This window comes from Podarcis raffonei, chromosome 1 (assembly GCF_027172205.1).
Source record: "Podarcis raffonei isolate rPodRaf1 chromosome 1, rPodRaf1.pri, whole genome shotgun sequence".
NCBI lineage: Eukaryota > Metazoa > Chordata > Lepidosauria > Squamata > Lacertidae > Podarcis > Podarcis raffonei.
The window spans coordinates 99,586,488-99,600,838 of NC_070602.1; the positions used below are offsets into that span (position 1 = coordinate 99,586,488).

The following is a 14,351-nucleotide window of genomic DNA, read 5'->3' on the forward strand; positions in this document are numbered from 1 at the left end:
GACCACTGGACTATGACCTGGTTCAGATCCCCACTTGACCTTGAAGCTTACTAGACGATCATGGAAAAGCCACTGACTCTCAACCTAATTTCCCCCACGTTTGTGGGGATAAAACTAAGTGGGATATAACTATGCATGCCACCTTGAGCAACTTGGAGAAGAGGTGGAATGTAAATGTTACACTTAAGCAAGTCATTCTTTCAGGAGAGAGTTCCAGAGATATAGGATCACCACTGAAAAGGCCGCATCTCTATAGCCCACCTATGTGGCAGACTTATGAGCACAACCTCTGAGGCAGATATTAAGGCCAAAGCAAGTGTGTATGGTGTCATGGGCCAGGAGTCATCTTCACCTGCTGAACAGCAGCCTGAAGGGGGGAAAGGTGGAGTGACTCCACCTGCAGCTGATTAGCCTTCAAGGACATAGGATAAGGGACTGATGAGAACCAGCTGGCTGTAGCCTTCTTAAGCAGAACTTCCAGCAACAGTCAAATGCTGGTAACACTTGTAGTTCCTGGCTCTACCTTGCTGCCTCCTGCTCATCTTAACCCCTGGACTATCTGACCATGTGAATTGCTGTTTGCTGAACCCTAGGACTTCGACCTGACTTCGTATGCTGACTCTGCCTCCAGGTAAGTATCTCAGAGATTCTTCCAGTTGGCTGGCCTCCTACTCCACTGAGCTCTGCGCATTGTTGCTCAGCAGCGCGACTACAACAGTGGGTACAGGTGGTCCTTCATATATAAATCTGTTACCTTTTCTTCTTAACTGCAAAAAGATTAGAAATACAAATAGGTACAATGCCTTTTGATAAATACAAAGTTAGTAGCATAGTCACCCATCCATCCACACTAGGAAAAGACAAAAAGGCAAGAAGGAAAAAAACACCTGTCCTAATATATATATATATATTACAGAATTTAATAATGAATGATTTTTTTAAAGCATGAAAATAGAGTAGAATGGCTGATAGGCAATTCTTGTGGATGCTAGCGTTATAACTGAATGGTCAGTTTTCCACTTAGACCATACCTACTTTTCCAGCCTCCTAAAGAGTTGGCAGTGGGCCAGTGTGGCCCTCAGACCAAAATACGTTGATTACTCCTGTTCTGGACAGCACTAGTTGCATATAGATAAGAAATGAAGAAAACAACCCTGGAGGGATGTGGGGATGTGTGTGAATTCCCATGTACAGTGGTACCTCGGGTTAAGTACTTAATTCGTTCCAGAGGTCCGTACTTAACCTGAAACTGTTCTTAACCTGAAGCACCACTTTAGCTAATGGGGCCTCCCACTGCCGCTGCGCCACCACTGCACGATTTCTGTTCTCATCCTGAAGCAAAGTTCTTAACCTGAAGCACTATTTCTGGGTTAGCGGAGTCTGTAACCTGAAGCGTCTGTAACCTGAAGGTACCACTGTATATCACAAGATAAAGAGAAGGCATATCCTATGTGAATGGTGCAGTCACGATGAAGACTTCATGGCATTAAAGTCTGGATACACATGTGCACCCCATCTCATCAACACCTGCTGTGTGTATGCCACTGAATGTGTAATTACCGAACTAGCATTATTATCCCACTACCCTTTGTTGATAGTGAATACAGACATCCAGACAGCAGGTCCAGAAATGCATGCAAAGAGCCTTCTTCGACTGAACAATCTGCCTGGTAGGATCAGAATTTTGCATTTGAGAAACATAATGGCTATTTGTAGCTAGAACATTGCAGATGCTAAATAAGGAAGAGGACGAATAAGCATTTTGGCTCACATATGGACATTTTATTTCTGAATTTGTTGTGGTTGTTACAAACAAAATAGAATCAAGGAAATTCATTTAACAAAAAAGTTTGGATGTCACAAATCACATAAAAAATGAAAATATCACAAAATGAAACAAAATTTTGAGTTTCACAGCATTGTATCATTCAACATCATTATAAAACACATGCGTACTATGTGACGCAAGAATGGGGTGTGTTTGATTCATCTCAAATTTCTTGATATTTCTAAGCTTATGTCAGTTTCTTTTTCACAATGATGAATTAAATTAATTAGATGCACTAAAGAGATGCATTAAGCAATTTTCACAAATGAAGACAAATTTCACAAATCTAAACTAAAAGGCAAATCAGATTATAGGAAATTAAGCTACTATCAATCAAAAGGCAAAATAATCAGGGTAGAAACCCAAGCCAAAATACTTGTCAGATCATGAAATGTTATTAGTAAATGAGGAAAAAAACATATTTGACGTTGGGGTCAATACCTTGCTTTTATTAGTAAATTGACTAACTGCTGTAAGGATGAATGGCTTCAACCATGTACAGGGCATAAGTGTGGGTAACTAGCTGGATCAATGCCAATTTGGCTGCTATGTTTAGGCTAGGGGGGAAAGGTTCCCTTGAAAGCTATGAAGACCGTTCTGCTTTGGGTCTGGCCTCTTTCCATCTCTGTGCCATGACAATGTCATTTTTTTTATCAGGTCCATATCCTAATATAAGAAGAGCCCTGGTAGATCAAACTTAAGGCCTATCTAGCTCTGCATCCTATTTCCCACAGTGACCAACCAGATGCCTCTGGGAAGCCCCAAAGAACCAGTTTCTGTTCACTGTTTCAGCCCAGCAAGTGGTATTCAGAGGCACACCTCTAGCATCTTCACCATGGCTAGTAGCCAATGATAGCATCCTCCATGATTTGTTTATTTAATTTCTAAATCACCCTTATCCTAAAGGGATCCCAATATGGTGTACAGCAAATAATAAATACAATAACAGCATATACATTACCACCAAGAGTCATGTAACTTCCAGTGGTATCATCATGACAAGCAAAACAGTTCCCATCAAATTCTCCCAAATACCTGATAGAACAAAAACATGTTTACCTGAGGACGAAAAATCAGTACTGATGGGGACAATCATACTTCTGATGGAAGGAGTCCACAACAGACACCACAGCAGTGAAGAACTACCCTAGGTTACCACATAATGTAACAGATGCAGATGGAACCATAATTAAGGCCTCTCCCACAAATCCTAAAGCTTGGGATTGGAACCTGAAAACCATTTACATCTGTGTTGGTACAGAGAGGTAATGAGCTCTCCTCCCTCCATGCACAAGAAGAGAAGTGTGATCTCTCAAAACCAACATTTGCTGCCACTAGCACTCCTGCATTATGAAGGGAACATCCAGCCCACCCCTGTCTCTGCCTAGGAGATCAGGACAGCTTGGTTTCCTTAGGCAAATCCCGTTGATATACACATGTAGTAGGATGCCAAATGGCCTAGATATGGGGTGGGGTAAATACCCTTTTAAGTGTGGCGCAAACATTGGTAAAGGTAAAGGGACCCCTGACCATTAGAGGTCCAGTCGTAGCCGATTCTGGGGTTGCGGTGCTCATCTCGCTTTATTGGCTGAGGGAGCCGGCGTACAGCTTCCGGGTCATGTGGCCAACATGACTAAGCCGCTTCTGGCAAACCAGAGCAGTGCATGGAAACACCATTTACCTTCCCGCCGGTGCAGTACCTATTTATCTACTTGCACTTTGACATGCTTTCGAACTGCTAGGTTGGCAGGAGCAGGGACCGAGCAACGGGAGCTCACCCCGTCACGGGGATTTGAACTGCCAACCTTCTGATCGGCAAGTCCTAGGCTCTGTGGTTTAACCCACAGCGCCACCCGTACAAACATATGCACACACAAGAAAGACCCGATGGACGATTTTGAGAGACCTTATTAAAAGGTTTATGTAGGCAAAAAAGAAAAGGTTCATGAAAGAAATTAAAGCAACAAACAGAATGGGCACATACCTCAAACAAAGGAGCTTAAGATCTTTGGGAAATGGGGGTCCTCAAAGTGGTAGCTGCCACTTTTAACTCGGGTGAAATATGACCTCCTTACTTGAACATAATGTATGACTGGAATAATGTTAAAGTGTTAAAGGAATTTTGCTTTGAAAAATACAAATTTTATAGAGACTGCATTTTAATAAAGTACAGAGTCTCTTAAAAGTACGTACAATTAATGTTTCACTTCCCTCTAACCCCCATACTGATATAGCAATGGATCTGTTTTTTCAACATATTGACAGTAGTAAAGAATTTGACATATTTTTCATGAGAGGCTTATTGTTTAAACTGAACTGAATATATTATCCCCCCCGCCTTTTTTTCTTTCTTTTTTACACCACAGTACTTCTGTCATGGTGCTCTTAGCACCTAAAGGTCTTAACATTATCACAAATGAGAATGCTCTGCATTTGCAGCTGACATGTTCCTAAACCCTGTCAAAAGCATTCTTTAAATAATGCATCAGCATGTGTTTGTGATGCTGGCTTTGTACATACACTCTGACTATTATAAGTGAGGGTTTGTTGTCAATGGCACCAGGCACAGCTTCCAGCTTGTCAAATATCAGTTATGTGACACTGTCACTTAATGACAGCCACCCCTAAACGAAAGGATGCACAGTTGCTCACAGCTTACTTATATCGAGGAAGGGGAGAAATTCACACATTATTTGACCACCTCCAGCACACCTCCACTGAAATACTGATAGTGGGCTTTGGTAATGGGGAGTATTGAAGCCTCTAGCTCTGTTCTGTAGACTCTGCTATGTTTGGTGCTGAAACCAGTGGCATCATAAAAGTTGAATGTGAACAAATCTAGAGAGAGAGGAAATTTGGATGGAGTGAAACTTTAATCACAAGTTTAATCACAGAAACTGCTTCTATAGACCTGTTCTGGGTGCAAATATTTTCCTTTCAGCAAACAACACACCTTGCTCTAGTTACATTGGGAGGGGGTCCCATTTATCAGTGTGATTATTCTTCATGAGCTCCTGTATTGTGGATTATTATGAGAGAGAGAGAAATATTATCTGATAGGCTTGAAATGTACTTGTTGTTTATTGTAATCCAGTGTCCTTTGGTGAACTCATCTGTTCTCTCATCTTCCTTCACTGCTGTTGCCTTCAGGGCAAACCCTCCTTCAAGTCTTCCCATCTGCATTGCCTGTGTATCATCTCTTATTCCCCCGAAATTTCTTGAATCTGGTGCATCTTATCAAATGGAGGTGGTGGCCACAGGAGGTGACAAAGGAGTCGGGCCGGCACAGAGGAGGTGGCAGTGGTTGCAGGAGGAAGCATTTTCAATTTTGCCTGAAGCAGCAAAATGTCCTGGACTGGCCCTGACAATTATAGTGAATTTCATGCAGTATTTAGCCTAGAACTGAAAGTTTTGTTTTCTGGCTGGGGCATTCTCGTTGTGTTGAAGTAAATTCAACATCCAATTTGTTGTGCTGAACTTGGTCAAAATTTCAGATATTTTTAGGCAGGAAGCCTGGAAGGCTCAAGTCTGAGCAACATGCAAAACTACCAGCTCTTTATAGTATACAACACACTATTAGCTTTATTGACAAGAGGAAGCTGTGTTGCACAACTTCTTTCACTATGATACTAGCAGTTTAGAAAAGGAGTGTTAAAAGCACTTGCTCCTTGCCTTAACATCATACAGGGCTTATCTTCATGGGTCCAAATGAAATTTTGCATAGATTTTTATTTTTATGTTCTGCATTCCAAAGACTCTGGGCATGTGGCAGGTTTACAATATATTTGGCTAGTTAATTCAGTTCAGTGTGGGCTTGTCAACTTTCCTCATATCTCTGTTTTCTGGCTATATAAATCTCATTGGATTGTTCTGTTGCAGCTGCAGTTTATACTTGTCTATATTTAGAGGTTTGTCTATTTCAGAGTTTCAAGACCAGCCAGTCTTCTCTATATGTATGACAGAGAGAGGGGGGAGAGAGAGGCAAGGCCCACCAACTTCCCTTGGTTACTCTTCCCGCCCTTAATTTCTACACACAGTGCCCTCAGGTCTGTAGGCCTCATTTTGTAAACTGTTCTCTCTCAGTGCTGCAGACCTTGTCATTTAAACTTGTGGTGGGGAGGCCATCTTTCCCAGTTCCCATCATTTTTGAGCACTGACTGTGTTTGCTGGGGCTGATGGGAGCTGGACTAAAGAACCTCCCCTCAGGGCTGTAGGCCTCATTTACTAAATGTGCTTCTTTAGGGCCATAGGCATAGGAGGCCCAGCATGGATAGCCCTTCTATACCTCTTGGGGATATTCAGCTTTTGTTTTCATAAAGTGTTTTCATTTGTAAGCGATACAAATGACACAATGTGGTCAATACTCAGTCCAGTTGTTTACTAGCATTAGTGAGAAATACTAGGCCCTTGTTTGTAAAGTTTTCCAAAATTATATAATGCAATTAAGTAACTTTAAATGCATGACTGCCCCGAGATGAAATTTAGAATCCTTTTAAATATAAAATCCTCTCAAAATTGCCAAAATAAAAAGGGTTGCAGCCAAACAAGGCATTATCGAATTGGACCCAATGAAATCAATGGGCTTCACTAACTTAAATCCACTGTTTTCAGTGCAGTACAATTAGGTAGATACAACCCTAATGTAAATTATGCCAGTCTGCTCAATTTATAAAGCTTGCTTCAGCCCTAGAATACAATTTTTTTAAAGTGCAGAATTATTTTAAAACAACAACACTTATATATAAAAGATCATGGAACTTGCCTCTTATGTTTTTTTCTGTGTGTACCTGTGTGTGTATTTAAGGCCTATCTGGACACAAAAGTTGTTGAGCTTTATATATAGAGAGAGGCGCGGGGGGGGGGGATCCTGGGTATGTCCCTGGACAACCCTACCCTATGGTTGAAAATGGAAGTCAAAGAATTGAGCACAATCTGTTAAAAAGTCAACAGTGAACAAATCTCAGATAAACTCTGACTAAACATCAATAAGAGCTTTCTGACAGTAAGAGCTGTTCTCCAGTGGAATGGACTACTTTGGAAGGTGATGGGCTCTCCTTCATTGGAGGTTTTTAAGCAGATGTTGAGTGGTCATCTGTCATGAATACTTTAGTTGAGATTTGCATTGCAGGGTGTGACTCAGTAGAAAATTCTACACAGTTCATTACAGAATGAGTGGAAATTGCATAAGAGAAGGAGATGGAAATTGCATTTCATAGTGCCTTATGCCCTAATTATAGAAAGTCATAATACAGAGCAGTATTTTAGACTTGGTCTGGTAGAATGCTGATACAAAAAATGCCAACATGTAAGCTCTTTTCATTTCAGTGCAACTGACTTCCAAACAAGGATGTATGAGGCCTCGGCAAAGTCTCTCATGTAGGTAATTTTCAAACAGGAAGTTGACAAAGCAGGATCATTAACAGCGGCACATTAAGCTTGCCAGAAGTGCAACACCAAAAACCTAATGTTATACGCAAATGTAAACTAGATGCAGTAGTTAGAGCTGTAATTCAAGAGCTAATTAGATGGCAAAAGGCAGCAGAACCAAGCATCTGCCTCCAACATGCCCAAGTAAATTTCTGCAAGACTTTTTATTTTCTACAGAAAACAGAGGAAAAGAAAGTTGGTTCAGACTCCAGCTAGTTTAATTCCTCCTCATATTTCCTTTTCAACTGCTTTGCTGATCTTCTGAAAGTCTGCTTGTCTACTTGAAGTAACTTTAAGTAATTTTCATGCTAGAGCATTTGCCTGTTATACTCTTCAGTTTCTTCCTATATATGAAACTGCATGTATGACTTGCTGTGGGGGTGCTTAACTCCCTTTAACAGGAAGTGGTTACATCGTGCTTTCCTCTTTGCTTTCTTTCTGTTGCTTCAGGGGAAGAGAGATTTGTGTAGCTTTCAGATACGTAACTGCTTCATGTTTTCCATTTGCTTTTTAGAAGCTACCGGTGGATGTTGGTACAGTGGATAAGAACGTCATGTGTAGCAAACTGTAGGTAAGGAAACTTCATTTATTTCTGAAGTCTTACATACAACCTGTTGCTAGATGTGCATGATAAAATAAGCACAGTACGTGGATGGGGAGAGAAACAGATTGCTTTGCGTTGTTATGTTAAATGTAGTAGAAAATACACCAACAACTTATTCAATGGAGCCTCCAACATAGATATATAATATGAGAAAGGGTCCAGATACTGGCATCTGTATTTGCACTGGGAGCACAAACAATAACTTTTACATTTTCAAGGGCTTAACTGGTTTTGTCAAAAAATGTTTGCCAGCTTTGGCGTGTCACTTCTAACAGAAATCTGGTCAGCAAATGGTTTTGATTGAGAAAGGTATGGTGAGTATAGTGGGAGTGAAGTAATGAAGAAATTAAAAGATGTTACGGCGTGATGATAAAGCCACTTTAGCAAATTTTGGTAAGAAGTCCCACTGCTGAAGTATTGCAGCAATAGTAATAAACCGTGGGAATGCTAGTAAAAATAGTATCCTGTGGGCATATCATTAAGAATGAAAAACGTGCTCAGCTACAGTATCGCGTGTGCACTAAAAATCAGTGGTGGAGCCATATCAGCAGTAATGAAAGTTAGGAGATTTCTCCAAACGCTAATGCAAAAAATGTCCAACAGAGGCAGAGAGAGCACAAACCAGCTCTGCTCTACAATGCTTATGGAGAGACAGAGAGGAAACTGCTGCCTTCTGCATCATTAACTGGAACCCCAGAGTTACAAATTCTTGAGCAATGGATAGTTGTTGTTTTTCTGAAAAGTTTGTATCTCTGAAAGTTCTCCTTTCCAGATGTCTTTCTGCCATTTCCCTTACCTCCCCACACCCTCAGAGGGGAGGCAGCCACCCCTCTATCTTCTCAGCTTTCTCCAGAGCCACCCCCCATATCGACCCCTAATATCTTACAGAAAAGACTTTCCCCTGTAGTTCCTCAGTAATTTGGTAGTATCAATAGCTTCCTGGAATGAAGATTTGGTGGCTTTTGCTTGACTGCAGGGTATCTGCACAGTGAAAGTCAAATTCTAAAGTTACATCTTAAAACATACAGATGAGTCTTTCAAGTCACACCAGTCTCCCTTTACCCTGTTCTTCAAATCCTTACACAAGAAACTGCCTTTTACTAGGCCATACTATCAGTCCATCTAGCACATTACAGTCTACATTATATTGCAGCAGCTCTCCTGGCTCTGAGCTCTTTCACGTCACTTGCTACCTGATCACTCCCTGTTCCCCTTGCCATTCTTAGTGGAATAGCAGGTATGCATTCCACCCCTTCACCATTCTCAAAACAGAAAGTGTGATGCAGAACTTATATGTATGAAGACAAGATAAAGTCACACAGTTCTTCCCCTTTAAAGGAGGTGAGGGAGAGATCAATATAACTTGGGTTTCCACATCTGAGTCTAAATTTGCTGGATCCTCTCACGTGTGTGTAGGTTACAAAAGGAGATGGTCTATGAATCCTTTCTTCACAAACTCAGAACCTAAGGTGTACTGCTAGCTTAGTAAGTGTATATAAATAGAGCCTCTGAAAATATGTGCAAATTTCCCATGAGAATTACAATAGAAACCACAGCCTCTGCAAGGAGGATCGTACCAAGTGAGATAACAGAAGCAGACCTTCCTTCTATGCTTCAGTAATATTCTTTGCATATTTATTATACCTACACACTCCTTCCAGCACTGAGAGTTTATCTTTAGAAAGTTTTTTAAAGATAAATACTCATGACAGCCGTATGCCCCATCATGCTTTGAGTGGGCAACAAAACAAAGAAGAAAATGATTGTGAATATTGATAGATCTCTAAAATCACTTTAGCTAGTAGAACACTGGTCAGCAACTAGTTCTATCAGGGGACCACTTTTAGGATCAGATGGACACGGTCTTACGGCCCGTTGCCAATCCATATACTTGCGTGGGTGTTTCCATCACTCAGGTTTAGCCCCCAATTTATCCAAGTCAATGGACCTCAGGTACTGAAAATGGGAAAGACCTTTGCCTGAGATCTTTGTAAGGTGTTTCCAGTCAGAATTAAACTATTACTCCAGTCCAGCCCAATGCTGTCAAACTCAGCATAATTGAGCTTCATGTTTTCAGAAGAAGTGGAACCATGCTTGAGCTATGCAGATGGTAAGACCCGATTCTCAGTGGCTAGATTCACCAGTTTCAGGAACAGCCTTACCATTATGCTGGTGCCTGGGGAAGGAGGTTTTTGCATACCATTAAAAATGAGCACATTGCCAGTTATTTAGTTTGTTATACTTTAGCACCATGAGGTGGAGCGCTGTTTGCATTTTCTGCCTCAGATTCCAAAGTCTCTTTGGCCATCTCTATTTGGGAATCAGGTTTGCAGTTCACTCCCATATAAGCAAATAGATAGCTGCCATTTACTTCTGTGGTAAAATGTAGGGCACACGGGGACACTGTTGTGACAGAAGCACAATCTCATCCAGGGAGGATCAATGTGTGTCTGTAGAATAAATGCACCACATTTGCACATAATGTGAAATCATGGTTTATCGCAAGGAGGAAAGAGCCAGAGGAAGGTTTCAGGCTCACGTGCTTCTCTCCTCTCACCCGCCTGCCACTCCTCCTGTCGCATGGCTGGGAGAAGGACCTCAGTTTCACTCTCCACTAATTTGTACAAACTAGAGATTGTGGCTTAAAACAAAGGCCTGATTCTCATGTAACACCGTAGCTTAGTGTTATGTGGATTATGGATTAGTGTTATGCATGAACCGGGCCATAGAAATGTACTACAGTGGTACCTCGGGTTACATACGCTTCAGGTTACATACGCTTCAGGTTAGAGACTCCGCTAACCCAGAAATAGTGCTTCAGGTTAAGAACTTTGCTTCAAGATGAGAACAGAAATTGTGCTCCGGCGGCACGGCAGCAGCAGGAGGCCCCATTAGCTAAAGTGGTGCTTCAGGTTAAGACCAGTTTCAGGTTAAGTACAGACCTCCGGAATGAATTAAGTACTTAACCCGAGGTACCACTGTACATCTACAGAGGTCATTGCCATAGAGAAGTCCATCATAATGGTAGTAACCATAATGGCAAATACAAATAAAAGCTGCTTACTAGAAAATGAATAGCAGTTCAATAGCAAGATTATATGCCATTATGGGATGTTTGTGCAGACTGTCATAAGAGATAACATTTGATATTTAGGACGTTTCAGGGTGTTTACCTTCAAGCAGCAAGTTTCAGAAATTAAGGCCTACTCAGAGGAGGAATCAGGATGCAGCATGGCTTGCACCTTCTATTTGCTATGTTTAGATACACATATCACACGAAAAACAGCTGATGCAGACAGATACTTCCTAGCAAATATTTGGCAAATGTTGCTCTGCATTTCATCCGGAAGATGGCATTCTTTGCATCAAAGTGCCTATACTTCCCACAGCTCTTAGGCTTTCCTTAAAGATTTCCCACCTAAGCACAAATCTGGCCTGACAACCCTATAGTTATGAGATATGGCAGATTTAATAATAGCCCAAGGTCCCAAATACGAAAAAATATCATGTTACAATTTAAGTAAAATGGATGAAGCTTTGAAAATGTGTTCTCTTTCTGAAACTAGATAAGCATGTTTAGTGTTTTAAAAGCACTGAACGATGTCTGAAAACGTGGCTAATATTTGAGTGGAAAATATATGCATTAGCAGCACCTTGACATGTAGCCAAAGAGTTGCATAGTTTGGTGACATCTCTACCAGTGACCTTGATGTCTGATGCTGACCCCTCCACCCCAATGCAATAGCAACATATTTGCCTCTACTTTGCTCTAGTCTGTAATTAGTTCCATAACCATCTACCTATTTTAGCCGGCATATAAGAGGTTTTATGGGGTGCATTTTGAAACATAATATATGAAGCAGGCGTGCATGCAACATCCTCCGCTGGTCTTTCTGGCATAATCAACAAAGGCCAAACACTTCACTTTTAGCCTGTGAGCAAACTTGAGATATGTGTCTCAGATGTGAACATGGGAAGACCAAAGGCAAACTGTAAGGCCTGCCAGCTGGATGTACTGGAAAGGTTACTGAAAGATTACACAACAGAAGAGTGGCCTTTGAGATAAAGATAATCTTTTATGTAAACTTTGCTCTTGGGCGAGTTGGTGAGTAATAAGGTGTCCTAGATTATTGATTCTACTGATAGATTTTAAGAGATACTCAGCTGGTTTCACTATTATTTTTCCTTATTACCTAAACTGGAATAAAACCTGGATTAATCGACAGTGTGTTTAACATTGTCTTCTTACTGACTAAGATGGAATAAAACCTAGATTAGTGCATGGTGTGTCTGACCTTACTGGCTATTATATTTTTCAGGTTGACATAATAATCATGCAGCGGTTCATGTCTGCTGATACCAGTGCAGAAAAGCTGCATCATTCCCATGAAAGCACAGGTGCTGTTCAGATGAGGATCAAAAATGCCAACAGCCCCCATGACAGACACAGTCAAAGCAAATCTATGATACTGTCTGATAATGTGAAAGTCATTGAGCCCGTAAGTACTGCTCTACAATAATTTTCTGTCTCCACTCATTTGTTTTGTTATACAGTGGTACCTCGGGTTAAGAACTTAATTCGTTCCGGAGGTCTGTTCTTAACCTGAGGTACCACTTTAGCTAATGGGGCCTCCCGCTGCTGCTGTGCCGCCGCCGCACGATTTCTGTTCTCATCCTGAAGTAAAGTTCTTAACCCGAGGTACTACTTCCGGGTTAGCGGAGTCTGTAACCTGAAGCGTTTGTAACCCGAAGCGTTTGTAACCCAAGGTACCACTGTATATATTTTGCATTTTTTGAAGTTTTCTGAAACTAATTAGATTACCTTCTCCAGTATAGGGAGGACTAGAGTATCAGGAAACTTTGCCGGAGACACCAGAAAACCATTAATTAGCCACTGTTTCATACCACTGAAATTTGTCCTTCACCCTTGCAGAGGTTAGCAGCAGCATGTCGGTCACACCTTATCAAACAGTTATATGCCTATTAGAAATGAGTCATTATTGGCTCCCTCACCTACAGATCACTTTCTCCCAATCCTTTCCAAAACACCAGCTCTGGGGTATGTTCTGCCATATGTGTCGGACCTGATATAATTTGAGACAAGCCCATAATTACATTGGCCACCATGTGGTGCCACACCTCTTCAGACAAGCTTGCACGATTAGGTGTGTTGAAGGTCCCCAAGACCAAAAGCCTTGTGGTTCCTCAACACCGTTCCTGTCTTAAGTTCCCTACACCAGATACAGACACTACAATTATTGATGAGTGGACAAAGTGGGAGATGATATATTTATAGATACAGTCATATATTTATAAATAACAGCTACTTCTCCTTTCTGCCCAAAGAGATACATCTGGGAAACATTTGCATCTTCCCCTTCATCCAGTCAGGTTTCAATTACAGGTTTCAATTACAAAAGCCAGGTCAGCGTGTCCTTCCTGGGCAAGATCAGAGACAGTAATTGTCTTTCCATTAGCTGATCTGGAATTTTCTCGTTTCACCTTAACAACTTCAAGGAACCAAACAGCAAGGCTACTAGTATCAAGGCTGGGAGATGGGCTGGAAGGAGAAGTAGCTTGAAGACATCTAACCCAGCTTTCCCTCACCTGAGACATCCATCCCGTTGCCATATCACTTTGTGTCCATTATAATTCCAGTGGTAGCCCTTTACTAAACTACCATTTTCAGTAGGGGCTGTGCCAATTCATTGTACCCCGTCCTCCTAGACCTTGCCACACCGTCATGTGCCTTTCCTCCTTATGCTGCCACTGAAGCCAAGCCAGATGAAAAGTCAACCTGGTAGAAGCAGCAGCAGCATCATGGGAAAGAGGCCAGAAATGGTGGCTGATCAGTTTGAATATTTTCTGCTGCTGGCACTGCCTTATCCATACTGACTCTTCATCCTAATAGTGGATTACCAGGCGTGCTGGTCGCTGCTTCTGACCACCTTCTTCCATCCTGAGCTGCTTTTCCTTCTGAGGCAACTCTAACCACTAATTCTAACCACTGGGGGCAGAAGCAGCAGATCCCCAAGCTGGCCATGGAGGAGGAAGGTGGTGAGTAGTGGTGCCTGCTGCCTGGGCTTCTGGATCCTGTGGGCAGGGGCCCCAGGGCTGGCAGGCATAGGAGCTAGCAGAGCAGGGGGGCTGCTGATGCCTGTCCTGGCTGTCCCTCTGCATTTCACCTGGACCACCCACCCACCCATTGCCTCTTGTAAGAATAAATAAAAATGGGCAAAACATCGTGGATTTATTGTTCACCTGCTGTTATGAAAAACTGTAACTTACACAGTAATATAGTTTTCCTCCAAATGTTAGTGTCACTGAGAACATTTCTTGCTGGCTGGCACAAAAGGCAGGGGGGAGGAAAGTGATTTGCCTGCATAGGGTGGGGCCAGAAATGGCATTGTGTAGGATCAGTGATACTTCACAGCTCTCTTTTTCCCTGCTGGGGAGTGGGGTGGGCATTAGAATTGCAGGAAGCGGGGCAGG

At 41.9% G+C, this 14,351-nt stretch overlaps 1 protein-coding gene across 14 annotated transcripts in view; it reads left to right on the forward strand.

Moving 5' to 3' along the window:
• Nucleotides 1-5,101: 5,101 nt before the first annotated feature.
• Nucleotides 5,102-14,351, forward strand: part of ARHGAP15 (Rho GTPase activating protein 15) — a 371,887-nt gene continuing 362,637 nt past the window's right edge. The window contains exons 1-4 of one of the 14 annotated variants that reach the window (XM_053406105.1): nucleotides 5,102-5,215; nucleotides 7,154-7,208; nucleotides 7,770-7,826; nucleotides 12,179-12,358. In XM_053406105.1, the coding sequence (XP_053262080.1) occupies nucleotides 12,194-12,358 (165 nt within the window). In that variant the 5' untranslated portion in view covers nucleotides 5,102-5,215; nucleotides 7,154-7,208; nucleotides 7,770-7,826; nucleotides 12,179-12,193. Of the gene's footprint in view, nucleotides 5,216-5,282; nucleotides 5,737-5,774; nucleotides 5,875-5,916; nucleotides 6,159-6,187; nucleotides 6,454-7,153; nucleotides 7,209-7,265; nucleotides 7,400-7,769; nucleotides 7,827-12,178; nucleotides 12,359-14,351 lie in introns of those variants that run through there. The other 13 variants (XM_053406066.1, XM_053406162.1, XM_053406134.1 and 10 more) reach the window with 13 other exon arrangements.